General features: G+C 33.6%; 3 protein-coding genes and 1 long non-coding RNA gene across 15 annotated transcripts; 1 reads left to right on the top strand and 3 right to left on the bottom strand.

Moving 5' to 3' along the window:
- Nucleotides 1-15: 15 nt before the first annotated feature.
- On the bottom strand, nucleotides 16-8,349 carry Mbd-r2 (PHD finger protein MBD-R2). 6 transcript variants are annotated; one of them, XM_083106909.1, is made up of 17 exons: nucleotides 7,707-8,349; nucleotides 6,511-7,027; nucleotides 6,216-6,350; nucleotides 6,056-6,082; nucleotides 5,282-5,382; nucleotides 5,052-5,137; nucleotides 4,295-4,697; nucleotides 4,067-4,181; nucleotides 3,701-3,987; nucleotides 2,672-3,403; nucleotides 2,423-2,554; nucleotides 2,163-2,246; nucleotides 1,679-1,964; nucleotides 1,461-1,598; nucleotides 981-1,381; nucleotides 606-866; nucleotides 16-511 (listed from the first exon to the last, which is right to left on the bottom strand). In XM_083106909.1, the coding sequence occupies exons 1-17, from the start codon at nucleotides 8,089-8,091 to the stop codon at nucleotides 387-389; spliced, it is 4,215 nt and encodes a 1,404-aa protein (XP_082963035.1). In that variant the 5' UTR covers nucleotides 8,092-8,349; the 3' UTR covers nucleotides 16-386. The 6 variants fall into 6 exon arrangements, with proteins under 6 accessions (XP_082963035.1, XP_082963038.1, XP_082963039.1 ...); XM_083106912.1 differs by having other exon boundaries at nucleotides 8,245-8,347; XM_083106913.1 differs by lacking the exon at nucleotides 7,707-8,349 and adding an exon at nucleotides 7,192-7,674.
- Nucleotides 5,036-10,366, top strand: LOC145976036 (uncharacterized). 3 transcript variants are annotated; one of them, XR_014440160.1, is made up of 5 exons: nucleotides 5,036-5,172; nucleotides 5,496-5,648; nucleotides 5,845-5,899; nucleotides 6,007-7,064; nucleotides 7,134-10,366. It is a non-coding gene; the product is annotated as an uncharacterized LOC145976036 (long non-coding RNA). The 3 variants fall into 3 exon arrangements; XR_014440159.1 differs by lacking the exon at nucleotides 5,036-5,172 and having other exon boundaries at nucleotides 5,249-5,648; XR_014440161.1 differs by lacking the exon at nucleotides 5,036-5,172 and having other exon boundaries at nucleotides 5,249-5,648; nucleotides 7,110-10,366.
- LOC145976035 (E3 ubiquitin-protein ligase MARCHF8) lies at nucleotides 8,659-12,491 on the bottom strand. 5 transcript variants are annotated; one of them, XM_083106917.1, is made up of 7 exons: nucleotides 12,068-12,491; nucleotides 11,748-11,871; nucleotides 11,070-11,348; nucleotides 10,092-10,183; nucleotides 9,725-9,905; nucleotides 9,347-9,612; nucleotides 8,659-9,267 (listed from the first exon to the last, which is right to left on the bottom strand). In XM_083106917.1, the coding sequence occupies exons 3-7, from the start codon at nucleotides 11,184-11,186 to the stop codon at nucleotides 9,009-9,011; spliced, it is 915 nt and encodes a 304-aa protein (XP_082963043.1). In that variant the 5' UTR covers nucleotides 11,187-11,348; nucleotides 11,748-11,871; nucleotides 12,068-12,491; the 3' UTR covers nucleotides 8,659-9,008. The 5 variants fall into 5 exon arrangements, with proteins under 5 accessions (XP_082963043.1, XP_082963044.1, XP_082963042.1 ...); XM_083106918.1 differs by having other exon boundaries at nucleotides 12,343-12,491; XM_083106916.1 differs by having other exon boundaries at nucleotides 11,744-12,491.
- Nucleotides 12,492-14,929: 2,438 nt separating this feature from the next.
- On the bottom strand, nucleotides 14,930-17,184 carry LOC145975432 (uncharacterized). The gene is made up of 3 exons (XM_083105918.1): nucleotides 16,920-17,184; nucleotides 16,103-16,361; nucleotides 14,930-15,589 (listed from the first exon to the last, which is right to left on the bottom strand). The coding sequence occupies exons 2-3, from the start codon at nucleotides 16,354-16,356 to the stop codon at nucleotides 15,232-15,234; spliced, it is 612 nt and encodes a 203-aa protein (XP_082962044.1). The 5' UTR covers nucleotides 16,357-16,361; nucleotides 16,920-17,184; the 3' UTR covers nucleotides 14,930-15,231.
- Between the last annotated feature and the right edge of the window lie 1,980 nt (nucleotides 17,185-19,164).

The raw sequence follows: 19,164 nt of genomic DNA, 5'->3' as shown, positions 1-19,164 counted from the left end.
TTGTAAAACACAAAATTATGGAAAAGATATTGGAATATTAATATATTTTATAAATTTTATAAATATTAAAAACAGGCTATATAATCATTAGGATATATATACATAAGTACATGAGTGAGTTTAAAAAATATCTTGTTATTCTCACTTTTAACAATAACAATTTTAATTATATTACAATTTCAATGGATCCTAATTATGAGTAAGCTTGATTAGGCGGCTTAAAGTCAGAAAGATAAATTTTATCTTATAACAGTAACAATAAATTATATAATTATCTCTACTCAATAGCATAAATACAGGAGATGCTGCTTATATAGATATTAATTATCGCTTTTCTATCTACATGTATATATATCATAAGTTTCTCCAGAGATTTGACCAAGTATTCAACATAATGCGGCCAGTTTCCGGACCGTGCTCAAGTCACGAAGGAGCATCTGTACAGTTTGTTTAGTACGAGGCTGAACGTGTGGATCGGATGCAAGTTCATCTGGATCCATTGCCTCTAGAGCTACGCATTAAAATTATACAATAAATATTTGATTAAACATCTTGCGATACATATTCTTTACTTTCTCTATCTAATATCTCTTTATTATTCTTACCACAAATTTGCGCTTCTATAGACGTTAATCTCGAATCAATATGGCATTGAAAATGTTCAATATGTTCCAACAATCTCATTCGGCATTCGGTTGGATCAATCGGCGCTTCGGGTTCTGGTATAAAAGGTTGTGGGAGTGCGGAGACTTCGCTTTCAACGTCGGCTATACTCGATTCTTGAATATTATCAATCAGCGGTCCCGAGTTGAGAGAAAGACTTTCGGATGTAGAATTATCATTCATAATTTTATCAGCCAAAAAATCTATATATTATAAGAGATATATAATAATGAAAAAATACTTTACCCATTTTTATTATTTTTTTTTACTTTACTACATTTTTATTATTTATTTTTTACTTTACTACATTACTGTACCTGCGTTCTCTGTTTTAATATCTGACATAGCGACGTTTTTCTCTTTTACATCTGAGTTACCGCTCGTTAATGCGTCCAAAAGTATGTGACTATCCTTCGAGTTTATAAAACCTTCTCTTTTACTGATAATTCTAGATTCGTCGGAATGCGTACTATCCTCTTCTAAGATTTTCATTAATTCCGAATCAGAAGCGATTGATTTTTCATCTTGATCATCCTTAACAGATAATTTGACATCCGTTTTTATTTCAGCACGTCGTGGAATTTCCGAACCTATATCGTTAAAACTCGGTCCTGCCTTCACTATTTCCATTATTGGTACTGGGTCTATATCTATTTTTGGTATTTCCATTTTTTCCCAATTTTTAGCCCAAAGATATAATTTAGGGTGATCTTTTTTTCTAAAAATTTAAACAAGTTATTATATATATTTATTATAACACTGACGTAAATTTTGTCAAATAAGCAGACATCACTTACTGAACCACATTAATTTTTACACGCAAGCTATGAAGAAGTTGTTGTATTTGCAAAAGTGCAGCAACCAAGTCATAAGAACGTTTCAACATCGCGGTCCTCTGATTGATTATATGCTGATTCCGAGTTCGATTAGGTAAACTAAAAATTGAAACATCAATATGCGAGTGAGATTATTATATATATAATAATTATACACATATATGCATAATAAAAATTACCTTGGCAATTTTCCTTCCTTAATCCAATCCTGATCGTGAAAGTATTTCTTTGATGGTCGTTGCCGATACGGATGTTGACATATATAGCATATGTATTTTTCGGGAACATCTTTTTCCCTTTCAATCGCATTACAATGGCCATGTTGCCAGCAAAGACAAAGATCGCACTGTATCATTAGACCATCTTCTTCCATAAAACCACATGTACAATTTATTATTTCTTCTCTCCTAAGTTGTTCCACTTTTACCATTTCACCATTAATCATCATCATCACTCCTTCGCTTTCTGTGATAATAAATCATCACATGCTCGCATAAAAAATTTATACAAAATATTCATAGAAGAAACATACATGTTGGGAGATATATGCTAATGTGTATTTTTCTTATAAAATAAAATGTAATAAATAAAATAAAATAAAATTGACAGTATGTGAAATTAAAAAGCAAAATCAATAAAAGATAAAAAAAATAAACAATGTACCTTCTGTATCATTATTAATATCTGTTTTGATTATATCCCCTTTTAAGGGATCACCTTTTTCAATACGAGAATCATTTAGTTGACCTAAGAAACAACAGAAATAATGCAATAGTAAATATTATCAAATATATTGTATTAAAAAAAATCCCATATATTCCATTTATACATTAAATTAGAAAAAAAAGCATGTCTGAGAAATCAAAACAATTGCTTTGGTAACATTGCGTTATAAGGTATGCAGGTGAAATACTTGCACTTACTGTTCTGACTGTTCTCATCACTCTTTGAATCGGATTTTCTACGGCTATATCTGTACATAAGTGCTGCAGGACCTTCGACATCCATAGCACTATCATCTAGATCACCGAAATTGTCAGTAAGATCTGACGTACCTATGCAAAATGCAAGATATCAAATGTTATGCATTAACTTAATATTTTTATTTGTAATTTAATAAAATCTTAAAACTTGTGATAAGGGAGTAAATTAATATGTTGAAAGCAAATTACCATGTCGTTTCTTTCCTTTAATCGGTAAATCTATACTGTGTTCGGATATTTGCCTCTTCTTTTGACCCTTTGTACGTTCAACGTGTGTCATTTCATCCAAGGGTTTTGTCCTATCGATTTTTTGCACCTCTGTTGTGGATGGTCTTACAGGTAATAGTGTTTTAATTCCGCCTTGCGCTTTTTCTTCTTTAACTTTCATATCAAATAATGTACCAGGAGACAATGCACAAATATTTTCTCTTTTCTTTTCGATATCGTCATCCATCTCCATACTGTGATTAGATATAGAAGACATTGTTTCAATTTTCATATCCTCCTTCTGCAAATCATTGCACTTTTCTGTTTGATCTATTTCCTCTTCTAATTCTGGCATAACTGAGCTAGATATTGAAGGAGACGCCGGTTGCATAGTATTCAATGTTGATTGTAATAATGTAGATGATTTTTCCGGAAGAGATTTTTTCTTAGCAAATTTGTTTATTTTGTCTAAGAATGTCGTCGATTTCTTTGGAATAATATCATCTATGGATTCCCCAATTGTTCTTGCATAAGCCAAGTCTTCAACCTTTGGAGTAGAACCCAGAAACTTGGAATATTCAGGATGATAATGTTTGATGTGCATTTGCAGCAAATTTTCTTTTCGAAAATTTTTATTGCATCCTTCCTTGGGACATTTATAGGCGCTGTCTTCCATTTCCACACGAAGTCCACCACGAAGTCCAATGAAAACGGCTATTTCAAAATAGTTATAATCAATATAATTTTATAAAAGGCTAAGGATTATAAATAAATTATATATTCTAAAACATTATTCGCATATAACATATACATTTACTTTCACTATTATTATATAATTATAATATAAAGAAATTAATCATCAATTCACTCAATTTTGTAAAAATACAGTATCTGTACAAGTACTTACAATAAATCATCTCTGATGAATTAGAGAGTGGAATGTAAAAGATATATTTTAAAGATTAAAATGGGATACAAAAATTAAAATGTAATATATTGCAGAAAACTTACCACCATCCGTAGTAGATGTGACAGGCGTTGAGCTGTTAGGCGTAGATGTAGTCGTATTATTTGTCACTTGCAATGTATTCTCAGGCGTAGATAACGTTTTCGTTTTAGGTAATAAAGTTTTAATCTTTTTTTCTGGTGTAGCTTCTTGTTTTGAGCGAGATGCATGATTTCGTTTTCTACGATGTATGCAGAAGTCAAAATTTTCAGGATTAAAATCATATTGCCCTTGATTCTCCATAAATATTCTGATATCATTTCTGGATCTGAACTTCTTCCCAGTTTGCTTACTTTAAAACAAAAACGTAATTATGTGTAAATTGTATTAACATAATTAGAAAATGAAATAATTAGTATATCTTATCTTACTGTATGAATAAAACATCCCATTTTCCAGCAGATGTACCAGCTTTTCTTTGCGTAAAGTGTTTTTCCCAACCAGAAGGTAATCTTTTATCTGGCACTATTATAGAGCGACGTGGTCCTGAAATATTAATGTTGATATTATATATTGAAATATTATTGTAATATATTTATGATTAAAAATAAGAGAAAATGTATTTTGTTGAGAAATAGTACTTGTGTATTGCAACTCACCATCATTGCCATCTACAATATAGGATTCTGTTCCTTGCGGTTCCCCATCGATCCATTCAGGACCAACATCTTCTTCGTGATCCGTATCATTTTTAGATATTTCCTTCTTACTTTTCTTCGAATACGACTTAATTTTTGAGGGATTAGTCTCAAATCCTCTTAATAAATTTGTACCTGGGTCGTAACAGGCACCAAATAAGGTGCCATCTATTTCGACCTTATTTTCCATAGAGCTTTCTTCACTTTCCTTGACAACAGTCTCTTCTTTCTTCGATGCTTTGTCAGCATCATTTTTCGTACGTTTTCTCGAGTGAGTATTAAACAACTCCATAACTGTATGCTTCCGTTTCTTGTCCCTTCTTTCTTGTTTGCTGCCTATATACCCTTCCAATCCACTTAATTGCTGTTTAAAAAGAACAAAGAAATAATTGTCAAGTAACAGAAAGTATAATATAATGCTGATTTATGTTGTATATGTGTAAAAAAACTTTTTAGCTTGAAGAAATCCAGCTTGTTTTAGCTTGTCTCATTAAATCACTTTTTACACAATCATGCCTTTTATTGAGATAATAATTAAAAAATAGCATCGAATCTACAGAATCCGCGATACATTCGGGAAAGAGCTAACGATAAATATTTTAAATATTGATTAAAGATATCGTTCGATTTTACTAATTCAGACGAGATTCCTTCAACTTTCGTGATCCATATCAGTTACCAAGAAACAACAACATAACCTCAATCTAACGAATCGTACCTTGGTCGGATTTTCGGCGATTTTGGTCATTTTCGACGACTTGACGACTTTTGCGTATCCATCATCAAATAATACATCGTACTTGTCTGCGAAAAAAATTTACTTAGGATTCTATGCCGAGGTATGCTATTCCGTTGAAAAAAGATTACATATATAGCCCCCCTAAACGTCAAACGATCTACGGGGACGCAGTCCTCTTTCCCCTTACGGGGTTAGGTTGGATCACTTACCGTTTGACAAGACGGCGTTAACTTTGGCTGGATATTTTCTACCGTCCGCCCACGTAGCGAGTACCCTCTCTCCCACTGAAAACTCTCGCGTCTTTGCCTCCCTGCAGACGCGAAATCCTCGCATTACGAAAATGAAATACAAAAAATAATATTTGAAAGAGAAAACTACAAGAAAAATACGCGTTTCGTTGCAATTCAATTTTCTCTCTTTAAGGAAATAACTTCGCCTCGCAAGTCATCTGTCAAAGCTAATTCACCTCGTCAGAAATTTAGAAAATTCAATTTGAAAAATCGATTCGGCGATATTTCAATAAAAGTGTTATTATATACATTTACATACAAAACGAGAGCAGGTGTATTAATGAAAGTAATTATATACTGTTTCCATGCTAGATACGATATGTAATTAATATTGCATCATATTGCACAATAAAAAAAATTTTTCTACAATTTACTATTCATAACATGATAAATAATATCTTCATTCTATATATTCGCATAACAAAGAAATAAGATTCAATGTATGTAATAAAAAATGAATTTTTTTTATTTGCATATTCCAGTGTTTGAGATACTTGGGGATGTGACGAATAGATATTTACCATCACCTTTGGAGATGTAAGCTGTCTATGGGATTCAAATTATTTTCTCTATTTAATTGTTGTTAATCACGGCGTGTTAAACAAATACTACTAAATTATAAAACTATACTACTATTATTTCAGATACTACAAACTTCATCTATTTGCTAATACAAACACAATTTTCACTTACGGAGATGGCAGGATCCAAGCTTGTTCGCTTTAAAGAAAGATAAAGAATGACTTATCAAGATGAAATCTTTGAGGAATGTATTATAAAGAATTGTATGGGCAACGAGTGCCCAGTTGTCAAGATGCAACATTTTAACGATTATATCAAAGCATTAACTTACTGTGGTGGGGTTTGCAATATACGAAGTCTGGAGCTATCCATTGGTATCCATTCGTCAAATCTCGAACTCCATTTGTCAAAATGTATCAAAACTTCCCTCTCATCCCAATCTGTTTCTACCACTTTTGCAGAATACCTACAAATATTGATCAATATATATTTATTTTATTTATCACAACACTCATTGATTTTTAATTTGTAGTTGATACTTTAAACACTTGAAATTTATAACTTTTTCGTAGATTTCGTTTCAACATTTTATTCTTTTTATTAAAATTATGTTTGATAATACTTGCCACTTCTCATTAAAGTCTTTTGCTTCCAGTTTGGCACCAGGGTAAAACTTTGTGCCATCACGATTTAGAACCTTTGGTTTTAATTCTTCCGACTTATCAAATTCCTTGTCGTCGGATAACTTAATATTCTTTAATTCTTCCTTTATTATTAGATCTTTAGCATCAGCCTTCATTGTTACTCCTGCTTCAACGATGCCAAGTTGCATCGCCACTGTATTTACTTTATTGTCCGAATTTTCAACCAACTTGTCGTTCACCAATGTTGCAATTTCTTCCTTCAGACTTGCCATTTTGCACTCATTTTCCATTACTTCTGAACCATCAGGAAGATTTAAAGAGTCCGTGGACGATTCGGGTCTGGAGTAACACGTCTCGCCGCAACTATCGGATTTAGGTGTCCTCGCTTCAGACAATAATGGCGAAGCGGAATGTTCCAAATTTAATATTTCCGAATTGATCAGATCCAAGTCTTCTTGCGCATAAGACGTAGAAGATTTTACTGACATAATCACTGGATCTGCAAATGAAGAAAAAATATTAACCCAATTGATTAGGTGAAATATTTATAATTAATAGCATAATTTTACGCTATAAAACAGCAAAAAAAATTGATATTTTCTCAGGATACTCAATCTTTTCGAGATACTCTATATAATTCAATGAGAGAGCTCGAATTCTAACATAGAGATGTATACACAAATGAAGATGTTTTGCCGCCGCGCGCTATGAGGCGCGACTTTTTGTCAGTAAACAATCGAACACAGACATTCGAGCGTCGCGCCTATTATTCGATCCAACACTGACAACAACAATGACAAAACTTTTGAAGAAACCGCAGAAGAAGCGACATTGTCGCGGGAAAAGAAGATCGCTCTCGTAAATTGCCGGCACCGCGCGCGACGCGACGTGGTTGGACGGTTTGACGCGACTCGAGCAAACTCGAAGCTGCCGCGTATACCCATCGAACACGATGCGACGAATGGAGCAGGAGGACGGCGGAGGAGAGGGGGGGAGCAATACATGGCGGAGCAAAGAGCAAAGCGGCGAAGCGGACGAGGAGAGAGGGACGGGGAGACCTAGAGAGAGAGACAGACGGATGCGCGGAAGTAACTACGTTGTGCGTTTTGCACCCCGCGACGTCCACTTGGCTGTCGCGGCACGAGACGGGCGGTCGTCGGCGCGCTATCGGGACATACCGGGATGATTGTCATAGTCGGCGAAGACCGTGGGCACGCTGCCCCTCTTGAGCAGGAACTTGTGACCACCCCGCGCGGCGTGGTCGTAGTCGGCGCGTTTGAAATGCCTGTGGCAGACGACCTGGCCCGGCGTCGGCTTGAAACTCTCGTCGAATCCGCCGCTGGCCAACCACCTGTCCCTCAACGCGACGTCCTTGGGAAATTTGTGCAGCGGCAATCCTTTGGCGCGCGCCTCTCGCACGTCCGCCTCGCAGCTACGCACGCAACATTTGCGCGCCATTCCCATCGCCCCCGTCCCCGCCGCAGCCGCCGCTGCCGCCGCCGCGGTTACAGCGGACGATACCCTCCCCACGGCACGCGAGCGCGGTATACGCCGCCGCTTCATTTACACACACAACCGGCGCTACATGGCAGCGTGTTTGCCGACATTCGCCGAGCGGAAGCCGCCCCTACGCAACCAGGGACTGCCAAGCGTCTCCCGGGACGCTGATTCACCTCGCGCTCTCCTAGACTCGCTTCGCGGGCAAACTCTCTTTACCGTTCGTCTACGACTCGTGCACCGCACTCGCTCCGCCTCGCTCGACCTGCCGCATTGACGTACCGGAACCGAGCGTTACGGCTACACGCGCGACACTGATCAACCAATCGATACGGCAGCATCGAGCACCGGAGTATGTCGCCGTCGTCGCCGCAACTCGATCTAGTGGCGCTGGCGTCGCCAGGTCGCGACGGTGGCGCGAATCGATAAAAAATCGCGGCTTTACCCAACACTCGCAATAAGTGATACAATGCTGATTTTACGTGTTTATTTATTTTCAAGCGACACATCGATAGAAAAATGACTGTCCGAGAGTCTGACGGAAACTTTACCATAAATGTAAGAAAACGTGTATTATCCATAGTTAACATTGATTAATTTTTCAAATAAAATATAATTAACAAGGGTCGGAAATATTGTTTAAATATGGTAAAGTTTATTTAATAACATCACAGATACAATAATTATGTACATAAGAAAGCACCAGCATCCGAGAGCTGTACACTTTCATCTCTATCTCACTGTCAACACTGTAAGCACTGAAGTACTAAGTTTCGAGAAAAGAAAGGTGCTGCACGAGGGCGGATATTCGACGATTTCGACGAGAATAATTCCATTTCCGAAATCGCATAGCCTAAAATTATCCAGTTTCGTCCGAAAACGCGCTTTTCCTTTTTCCTTTCGAACTGAAAATTTGGCTAATCTCTTAATCACCTTTAACGCGCGATTTTACGTACGATGCTTTCCATCTTCAAAGTTAGATATTATAGATTGTCCTCGGACGAGGACAATTTGTCGAATACATAAAGTTTCAATTGAGCGTCGTGCCTCTGTGGTGCGGCAGAATCGGTCTTCGACATCTGCGAGGCACATGGAGGATCTATGGTACGGGGTAGCAGAGTGCGGTTGAGCTCGGCCATCGAGGCAGTTGGATCCTTCAGGGGCAAGGTGACCTCTCTCAAAGAGTCTGTAGGTGACGGAGGAAGCACCACTTTTTCGGGAGCATTTTGAATAAATATCACTCTGAAACATAGAGACTGACATTGTAATCTGAATTCGAAATATAAGTGCGCGAGTGAAAAATACAGAAAATAATACATACCTATTAAACGCTCGCCACTTTCTGCATAATGTAATGTACGCTTTGCATTGAATATACATGAAGACTAAACCACCGGTAGAACCGATTACGACGACTATTAATTTAGTCCAGAAAGACCAGTCGACGAATCCACGACGAGCTTCCTCCACGGATCGTTCGACAAGCACATACAACGACCATGCTACGCAAAGAGCGGCTACAGCGTGAAAAGCGACCGCGCACCATAATTTTCGCACTTCTAGTGCGGACATTTCGAGTTTTTCCCACTACAAATAATATACATTATATTCATATATTTAGTATAATTTGAAATATGATCGAGGTATTTTTCATTTTTTAATTTTATTTTTTTCTCCATCAAAGAATAAGTTTACTTACTTCGCAAAATGGTTTTGTCTTGGCATGCATAATAAATGTGAACTTGCATAATTCACAGGCGCGCGTATCCGAAGCCTTTATCCATTGTTGAAGACAAGCCTGATGCACATAACGCAAACTGCCACTGCAATAGCAAGGTGCTAATAAAGGGGCACCTTCTTCGCCTTCGCAATGGCAGATCCTGTTTATAAAAAGATAAAACTTTCTTATAACGAAATCAAAATTGGAAATATATTTTAATTATTGTAAATGGTGTATATATATATATGTACATCTCATATATATAATCAATATGTATGTACATATTATGTCAATATAATTAATTATTCAAATATATTATAATTTATTATTAATACATTTCATTTACCTGCAAATATCATGGTTGGTCGAGGATAATGTGCTTACAGATGAATGACAATGATCTGGTATAATAGTAACTACTGTGGCATAACTCGATTCCTAAAATAAATATACTTCTTAATCATTAACAAAAAAATTAATTATAAAGGTACAGTATTTCCTTGGAAATTGCATCTGCTTTCTTGAAATAAATATTGACAATGAGATCAGAGAAAGAGCATATCATTTGCAAAGCTTAATCACTACCAGATGTTAATCAGATAACCAGGTAAAGCTTGAGAAATGGAATAATGACTAGCTTGAGAAATGAGAAAATGACTATCTTTTGATGAAGTAAGAAATCTTTCACAAGATGAAGAAATACTGTACTTTTATCCTTTACATAATTTATGTTTACATATAAGTGTATTTTTAAATTGTTATTATGTTACTATTAAAATAATGTAAAATTATGTGCAATAACAGGATATTACGTTTTAATACTATTTGTATTTTATATTCTTACTGCTTCTGTAACTTGTTAAGTGATTCAATTTATTTCTTTAGTCTTGAAATATAATATGCAGTCTTTTAATGATCATGTTTTGTTTAAACAACTGAGTTGTTTAGCTGATATAAATCAATTTATATAAGATTACAATTTATTATACTGTTTCTTATATTTCTATGACAATATATCTATATTTAAAGTTCAAATTATAATTCAAAAATCCATCTGAATTATCATGTATTAATTATTAAAATTAACTGAATAATGCAATTTTACTACTTATTAATTATTTTGAAATTTAATTTTTTAGAAATTCTATCTGTCATATATAATTTGAAATAAATTTTAATAAATTCTATGACATAAAGTTGATCAAAAGAGGCACAGTTCAAACAAAAGGCATTTTAGGGATACTCTATCCTATTTATTTAAGTAATTTAATATAGATTTAAAATAATTAAGCATTAATTTTTGATAAATAGGATAAAGAATTACCCGTGGTGTCCATTCTGGTAAACTTTCTCCACCAGCAGGACTTGTATTATTAGAAGGACCAATTGACAAGGGTGGTTGCCAGTCAGGCGGATTAACATTAATCTGATGAACCGGCATCACTCTCCAACTTTGCCAAATATGTACTCACAGACGAATGAATTTGATTAAATGCATCTTAAATAAATGATCAGGTGCATTTCAGGTAATATTTCAATACAGATTACGTATTCATTTGTATGTTGTGAACACTTCAGCATTTAGGATCAAATTGCAAACAGTCTGAAATTATACATACACAAATATTTATAAATAGATGTATATGAATAGTTACAATTTTATACATACATACATATATATATATATATATATATATATATATGTGTATATAAGCTAAAATACAACATCTATACAATTATGTAATAATGTAATAATTTTCCACTTGCAGCAACAATGTTCTAGATACATCAATATATATACTGTTCACATTCTATTTTACCAATGCTCCTGCCAAAAAAATATATATATAATATATACATAAAATGTTTAAATCACTTTTATCTAACGAATAAATAATTAATTGATTAAAGTGACCTTTGCAAAATCTTAAAATCAATAGATTAATAAATTAAAAAATTTATATAAATATAGATATGTATATATATATAAAATCATACAAACACATCAACGAGAGAGATACGTCCAATGACATTTCGCGCAAGGGTAAGGGTAAGGTTAAACACCGCAGATAATGGATTTTTTTTCACGATGCTCAGGAACTCGCGCATCAAACAAATCGCTCTCGCTAAAAAAGAAATATTAAATAAAGCGCTAACGATGATAACGAACGATGCACGTCGTTACTACGTCGTCGCGAATCTTCGGAGTCACTCCGTTTATCAACAACAAGCGTTAATAACTCGTCGACTTGCGAGATTTAACGATGCCGTAAGAGAAAGAAAACAAAGCGCGCTGACGCTGTCGCGTTTACACGTCCTTACTTCTGCTAACGCTCGTACGTACGCACGCACAGATCGCGTCTTCTCGTATCACGGGACGGCGATCAACCGTACCGAGATTGTCGGGCGGCGAGATTTTATTTGCGGAAGAGATTTTAATATCTATCTATCTCTCTCTCTCTCTCTCTCACTCTCTCTTTCTTGCTCTCTATCGCCGCGGAAAGGGGGAGAAAACGGGCTCGGATAAATTTTGACACTTTGTCCCGAGTCAATGACACGACACGGGAGAGCCGTCCAGTATCGGCGTAGCGGATTACCAGGAGCTCTACACCCTCGCCTCGGCGCACCTGACACGCACCGCGCACCGTCCGCCGCGAGGAAACGCGCCGACACTCGTCTCGATACGCGAAATAACAACAAAACCGCGACCCGTCCTCATCGCAGCCCTTCCACCGCAACGGGCTGTGTGTACCTCATTTTTCTGCTGCGCCGCCATAACGTAGGCGTGCCCGACCAATACGATGCGGGGGAGCGTCGCGAGTAACGTCTCGACGATAATAGCGCGGGATTTCGAATCTCGTGATTCTCATGCGTGGGCTTTCTCGCCACGAAATTACCCTTTATCGTTGCGAAAATGCACCGGGAGCTTCCGATTATTCGAGATCACGTCTCGCTTTAAATGTCATTTATCATCAACTGAGAAATTTATTCAGAAAACTTTCATACATTGCTATTTATATGTATATTGGAGCCTATGTAATGATATGTAACAATATAGGGGGAAAAAAGTTGTTTTATGTAAATGCAAATAAAGTTCAAAAAGAAATTGAAATATTGTATTTCATAGAAGATATTAAATTATATTTGTTAAATTTATCACATTGATATCTGAAGATTCATTTAGAGTAGAAATTAAGTTTCCTTGTTTCACATCTATGATTCTATTACATGTAACAATATTATCATTAAGAATGTACAAAAATATATACTTTTATTAGAGCTGTCAGTTGGATACTCGATAGACATGGTCCCTGGCATGTTTCCAATCTTCTTGACATTTAATAAATGTGACTTTAATATTGAATTGGACTTTGGAATTGTTTTCGTGCGCATATACTGTACTATTATGTAGTTTTTCTTTTACATTGTTAAGCAAATATGCCTCTATTCTGAGATAAACTTTTTTTCCTCACCTACAATCTGATAAGATTCATAAATGGGTAACATTTCACACAATTTCACTTCCTTTACTAGTGTTTTTACATCAATATTTATGTTTGAATCTTTTAATGCTGGCTTTGCTAATGGTGTCATTAAAAATGCAGAATCATTGAAATTTTTTTCATTATATGAGGAGCATCTTAGAATGACTCTCAACGAATGACATTGATTAATAGATGTATCATCGAGTTTTAATGTCTTGCCGATAGATCGATGTACAGGAACATCTATAAAAATATATATTAGTATATAAATTTTAATAACATTTCGATAAGTAAATGATAGTACTCTCTAAAAGTGAATCAGTGTATTATCACTGTAATCAGTGCTGTACTTATAACTGCTTGTAATCAGTGAGTATTTATTGTTTTTCAGTGATAATACACTGATTCACTCTAGTGAAAGTAGTATATATATTACTTTCACTAGAGTGAATCAGTGTATTATCACTGAAAAACAATAAATACTCACTGATTACAAGCAGTTATAAGTACAGCACTGATTACAGTGATAATACACTGATTCATTTTTAGAGAGTATCCAGATATCTTATTTTCAATACCAGATGTATTTGGATACACTTTATTTTGGATGATAATAAATGTATTTGGAGATAAGTTTTCTAATACATAGTTCCATTCCAAATACATTTTATATTACGATAGAATAAATTAAAATTGACATTTTATATTACGATAGAATAAATTAAAATTGACATAGATAAGTATTGTAATCTTGTTTAACTGGTTGCTTTTTACAGCCTCAATATAATGGATATTCTTTTATAAACATGTGTGATTTTTTTCATTTTTCTCTCCCCTCTATTCTTCTCCCTTTTTTACAGAGAACCAGATTTATATAAAAAAAAAATCTCAATACTTCTTTAAAACAAATTTCATCTTAATGGAAATCTATACCCTGTTCTGTTTATATAGAGAATAACAAATAATTATTATTCTTTTGTAAAAAATAATACAATATCAATAATATAATAACAATTATAAATTTGATAATCAAAATAATACAAATCAAAATTCAGGTTAAAATATATTAAAAGATAATCAATAATAATACCCAGAATATATATCAACAATATCAAATATATAAATGTTATTATGATACAATTTCATATATGAATCTGAAATATAGTTGATAATAAACTAATTAATTTTTTTGCATTTATCTTCCTTCAAAACAACTAATATAATATATTTATAATAAATTCAACATAAAATAATAAAATTAATATAAAATATATAAACTCATAAAATAAATTTATTACATATATATTATATAAATTTTAATATAAAAAAAAAATATATATATAATAAAGAATATTATATTTGTGGATTATATAAATAGGTATTTATAAAGATGTTAACAAAATTTTTAATTTATTTATAATTTATTATATATTTCAAATCACTTCAGTTTATACAATTTAAGGTAATCTCATTATCAAAAAAAGTGAAAATTGTATTATAGCATAAAATGTTTAATTTATATTAAATAGTCACAATACAAAACTATAATCTAAAGGAGTTGTATGGAAGTTAAAACTTTTATTATAAAATAATTTTTATTCAAAATAAATATCTAATAATAATGTAATAATTATTAGTAGATATTTATTTTGAATAAAAACAATTTTATAATAAAAGTTTTAACTAATAATTTAATAATTTTTTGACAAGGTATCTTGAAAATGCAACATTTATATAAACTTAATTGATTAATTAGAATTAGAAATATAACGTCAAAAACATTTTTCTTAAACTATATTTTCTACTAACTGATATTTTCCTAAAATAGGGAGAAAATATTTTTAAGAATCTATCATTGCTTCCTTAAAACAATGACAAAAATTGAAATAAATTTTTTTAAATATGCAAATGTATTGGAATATGAAATATTGAAAAAAGTACAAAATTTATGCAATGTTCACAAGTAATGTACATATTTAAAGATATAAACGAATACAAGATTTAAAGATATAAACGAATACAAGATTTTAATGTTATAGTTGTTTTGCAGGTTGGACAATGTTTATACTTATGAATAGATGTTTTCAAACATTTTGCACAAAATAGATGTCCACAACGAGTAGTAGTGGGTTTTAATCTAGAAGATAATATTTCAAAACATATCGGACATGTTAAAGATACTGGCACTTTATCATCTGATTGAAATGTGTAACATTTATTTCCTTCTTGTTCATTATCTTTATTATCTTGTTTATCTGCTTCTTCTTTATCATCTCTAACTTCAATAGTATTATCAAGATTCACAATTTCATTGTCGCTTGCACTATCACTATGCGTTCTTATTCTTCCTAGATAATCTCTAGAAAAAATATTTTATAATCATAAAAAATCTTATATAATATGTCATCATGTATATATAAAATGTATAAAAAGATTAAGCCAAATTTATACATTGTATTTTAAGACAATTTTAAGTTGACAAAAAAATTTATATAAATTTATATCAAAAACAAACATCATATAATATATAATACTAAATAAGAAAAATATAGAAATCACAAGTAAATGAACAATAATTTATTAATCACAATTATTAATTAAAAATCATAATAAAAAATTAATAAGAATATTTTTATTAATAAATTATTACTTTTGTAATTTTTTAATAAAGATATATGAATATATTTATGATTGTATAATGAAGATATATAGATATATGATTTCTAAACATGGAATATAAACTTCTTATACTATACAAAGTTATTCAATTATTTTAAGATGCTATTTTGACCCCAATCTTTTTTAACACTTTATATATTTCTATTAATCTTTAGGAAATAAACAAAATAAACAAGATGTATCTTATACGAACGGTTCAAAATCATATCTCCTTCCTATTGCTATAGGGGACAAGACTTCCCTATGTGAGAGACGTCTGGATGATCTAGTTATATGACGACTCGTACATGCATTTTCGGTATATCTATAACGTGATTGTGAAGGTCTATTTCTTGGTGATTCTTTAGTTAAATCAATAACATCAATCAGCATGGGTGATGAATGATCCTCCGGATCTATGGATATTGTTGTATTTGTATCCACATCTGTGTCTGTACTTGTGTCCATATCCTCTGAGATTTTAATAATATATAAATTACAATAATTTTTTTCATTACAGGTATTCATTTTCATCTTAACATAGGCCCATATTCTGAATCCTCTTTTATCGATAAAAGTGCTCCTAAAAGCGGCCTGTAGCCAATCAGAAGGCTTATATGCCACTTTTAGAGGCACTTTTATCGATAAAAGAGGATTCAGAATATGGGCCTTAGTGATTATTATAAAAGAAACTAATATTTATTCTTAGTTATATATAAAAAATATAAAAATTCATGTTTCGATTTATTTTACATAAAAAATATTATTTATAAAGATAACAAAAACCTTTTTTTTAATTGAAGAATGCCTTTAAAAGTCTTCGTAAAAATTATTAAGATATATAGATATTATTTGACACGTGTAGGTTAAAGATATGTAGATTTGATTTAACACATGTGCGAATAAGGGTTAGATTGCAAACAAGATACAATTAGACGTTTGTGTAATTCTCTTGAGTCATGATTTGATAAAAAAATACATATTTATCGTCATCATTTCTCATTAGCAAGCATTGAATTTGAGAGACATACCTGTTTGAAAAAGACCGTTTCGAAGTTATTATCTTTTAATCTGTTCGTTGAAATGTTTTTTTAAACATTCAGTTGTTTTTCAACAATCGCGCATAATCGATATTAATCACCGGTGTTCGGGGTGGGTTTTTTCGCGCATGTGAAGTGGCAATTAAAACAGTGATGGAGATCAAAAATGTGGACGCAAAAATCTTGATAGCCCTGGTGGACAAAAAGACAGGTTATAACATTGGCCGCATTCAGCGGATTCAACGGCTAATGCGTCGTCTACAATGAGATTTTAAGGAGACTTAAGTCTTACGGGCTCGTTCCCACTGAGCGCGTCGCGTCACCAGCGTGAGCCAATCAAAACATCCCATTGTAATAACATGTTTTCCGTGTTATTACAATGGGATGTTTTGATTGGCTCACGCTGGTTGACGCGACGCGTGACGCGCTCAGTGGGAACGAGCCCTAAGTCTCCTTAAAATCTCATTGGCTGCGTTCAGCAGGAAAAGCTGCTTTGCAACTGTTGTAAAATTCGTGAATCTGATTGGTGTATGCTCTTAGATCTAGTCAAAATTAAGAGCATACACCAATCAGGCTCACGAATTTTACAACAGTTGCAAAGCAGCTTTTTCTGCTGAACGCAGCCATTGGTCCATATTCTGAATCCTCTTTTATCGATAAAAGTGCCTCTAAAAGTGGCTTATAAGCCTTCTGATTGGCTATAAGCCACTTTTAGAGGCACTTTTATCGATAAAAGAGGATTCAGAATATGGACCATTGTAGACGACGCTTAAGTAGCAATCGAACGTGATTGGTTTCTACTTTCATAGCGTTTTCGACTTGTAGGGTTCAATCGCTTCAGGGTAGTTTACTAGACGTTATTGACCAATCACAGCCATTCTTTTGAAGAATGTAACCATATATTCTTCAGAAGAATGACTGTGATTGGTCAATAACGACTAGTGAACTATCCCGGAGCGATTGAACCCGACAAGTCGAAAACGCTATCAGTTCCGACCAATCAACGTCAAATTACATCGGAAAATCTAGTAATGTTGCCAACTGTTGAGTCCACTGAATGCGGCTATTGGTTACATCCGACAAATTCGTATGACAAATGCAATATCCCCTAAGGGTGCGTCTCGATGGAGAAAGAAATAGCGGAACGGAATAGTAACGGAAAAGTAACTATATGATGGCTAACCAATCAGAATGATTCCGTTCCGCCTTTACGTGACCGGGTTCCCCATGGCAAACATTTTACGGAACGGAATGAAAACGGAAATTATGTACTACATAATATCATCATGTATTACATAGATATATCATGTCTGTGATAACCTATAACCTGGTGAAGCAATTTACTGAAATCATGTGTAATAAAATAATTAACATTGTTATCAATAATTAACATTATATTATATAATTAACATTAATATTATCATTAATGATTTTTTAATTAATTTTATTATTAACGCGACATGGTAAATATTTATTATATTATATTAATACATGATGACATTATGTAGTACATAATTTCCGTTTTCATTCCGTTCCGTAAAATGTTTGCCATGGGGAACCCGGTCACGTAAAGGCGGAACGGAATCATTCTGATTGGTTAGCCATCATATAGTTACTTTTCCGTTACTATTCCGTTCCGCTATTTCTTTCTCCATCGGGACGCACCCTAAGGGCACATTCAGACCTTGGCAGAAAAGCAGAAAACAAAAAAGCAGGAGCCAATCACAGAAGAGCAGAATGTACTGTTTACTACCAATACGAATTGTGATTGGCTTCTGATTTTCTGATTTCCCGCTTTCTGCCAAGGTGTGAATGCGCCCTTAGGCCCAATTCCACAACTCACTTTAACCGAAATTTAACTTGTTAAAGGAAGATTTACATGCGTCCAATGTCCGATGTATGACGTCCGATTGGATACAGTGGGCTTTGGACGCAATGTAAATCCTCCTTTAACGAGCTAAACTTCGGTTAGAATGGCTGCATTCAGCAGAAAAAGCTGCTTTGCAACTGTTGTAAAATTCGTGAGCCTGATTGGTGTATGCTCTTAATTTTGACTGGATCTAATTGTAAGAGCATACACCAATCAGATTCACGAATTTTATAACAATTGCAAAGCAGCTTTTCCTGCAGAACGCAGCCAATGGCCGCATTTAGCGGACTCAACAGTTGGGTAACATTACTAGATTTTCCAATGTCATTCGACGGTGATTGGTCGGATCTGAAAGTAGAAACCAAT

The sequence above is a fragment of the Camponotus vicinus genome, unplaced genomic scaffold (genome assembly GCF_025532165.1).
Source record: "Camponotus vicinus isolate PSW18456_S1 unplaced genomic scaffold, iyCamVici1.0 SCAF_8, whole genome shotgun sequence".
NCBI classification, from domain to species: Eukaryota; Metazoa; Arthropoda; class Insecta; order Hymenoptera; family Formicidae; genus Camponotus; species Camponotus vicinus.
This window is presented reverse-complemented; position numbering and strand designations above follow the sequence as displayed.

What these genes read in the sequence shown, in the direction of transcription:
- Mbd-r2 (XM_083106909.1), bottom strand. Translation starts at nt 8,091, where the DNA reads ATGAAGCGGCGGCGTATACCGCGCTCGCGTGCCGTGGGGAGGGTATCG. An exon ending in GCTTGGATCCTGCCATCTCC is followed by an intron (nt 5,383 to 6,055) that starts GTAAGTGAAAAT and finishes TCGCGTCTGCAG; the next exon opens with GGAGGCAAAGACGCGAGAGT. An exon ending in TAAAGGAAAGAAACGACATG is followed by an intron (nt 2,555 to 2,671) that starts GTAATTTGCTTT and finishes CATTTTGCATAG; the next exon opens with GTACGTCAGATCTTACTGAC.
- LOC145976035 (XM_083106916.1), bottom strand. Translation starts at nt 11,186, where the DNA reads ATGCCGGTTCATCAGATTAATGTTAATCCGCCTGACTGGCAACCACCC. An exon ending in ACCAACCATGATATTTGCAG is followed by an intron (nt 9,906 to 10,091) that starts GTAAATGAAATG and finishes TTTTATAAACAG; the next exon opens with GATCTGCCATTGCGAAGGCG. An exon ending in AGACAAAACCATTTTGCGAA is followed by an intron (nt 9,613 to 9,724) that starts GTAAGTAAACTT and finishes TATTATTTGTAG; the next exon opens with TGGGAAAAACTCGAAATGTC.
- LOC145975432 (XM_083105918.1), bottom strand. Translation starts at nt 16,356, where the DNA reads ATGGACACAAGTACAGACACAGATGTGGATACAAATACAACAATATCC. An exon ending in AGGAGATATGATTTTGAACC is followed by an intron (nt 15,590 to 16,102) that starts GTTCGTATAAGA and finishes TATTTTTTCTAG; the next exon opens with AGATTATCTAGGAAGAATAA.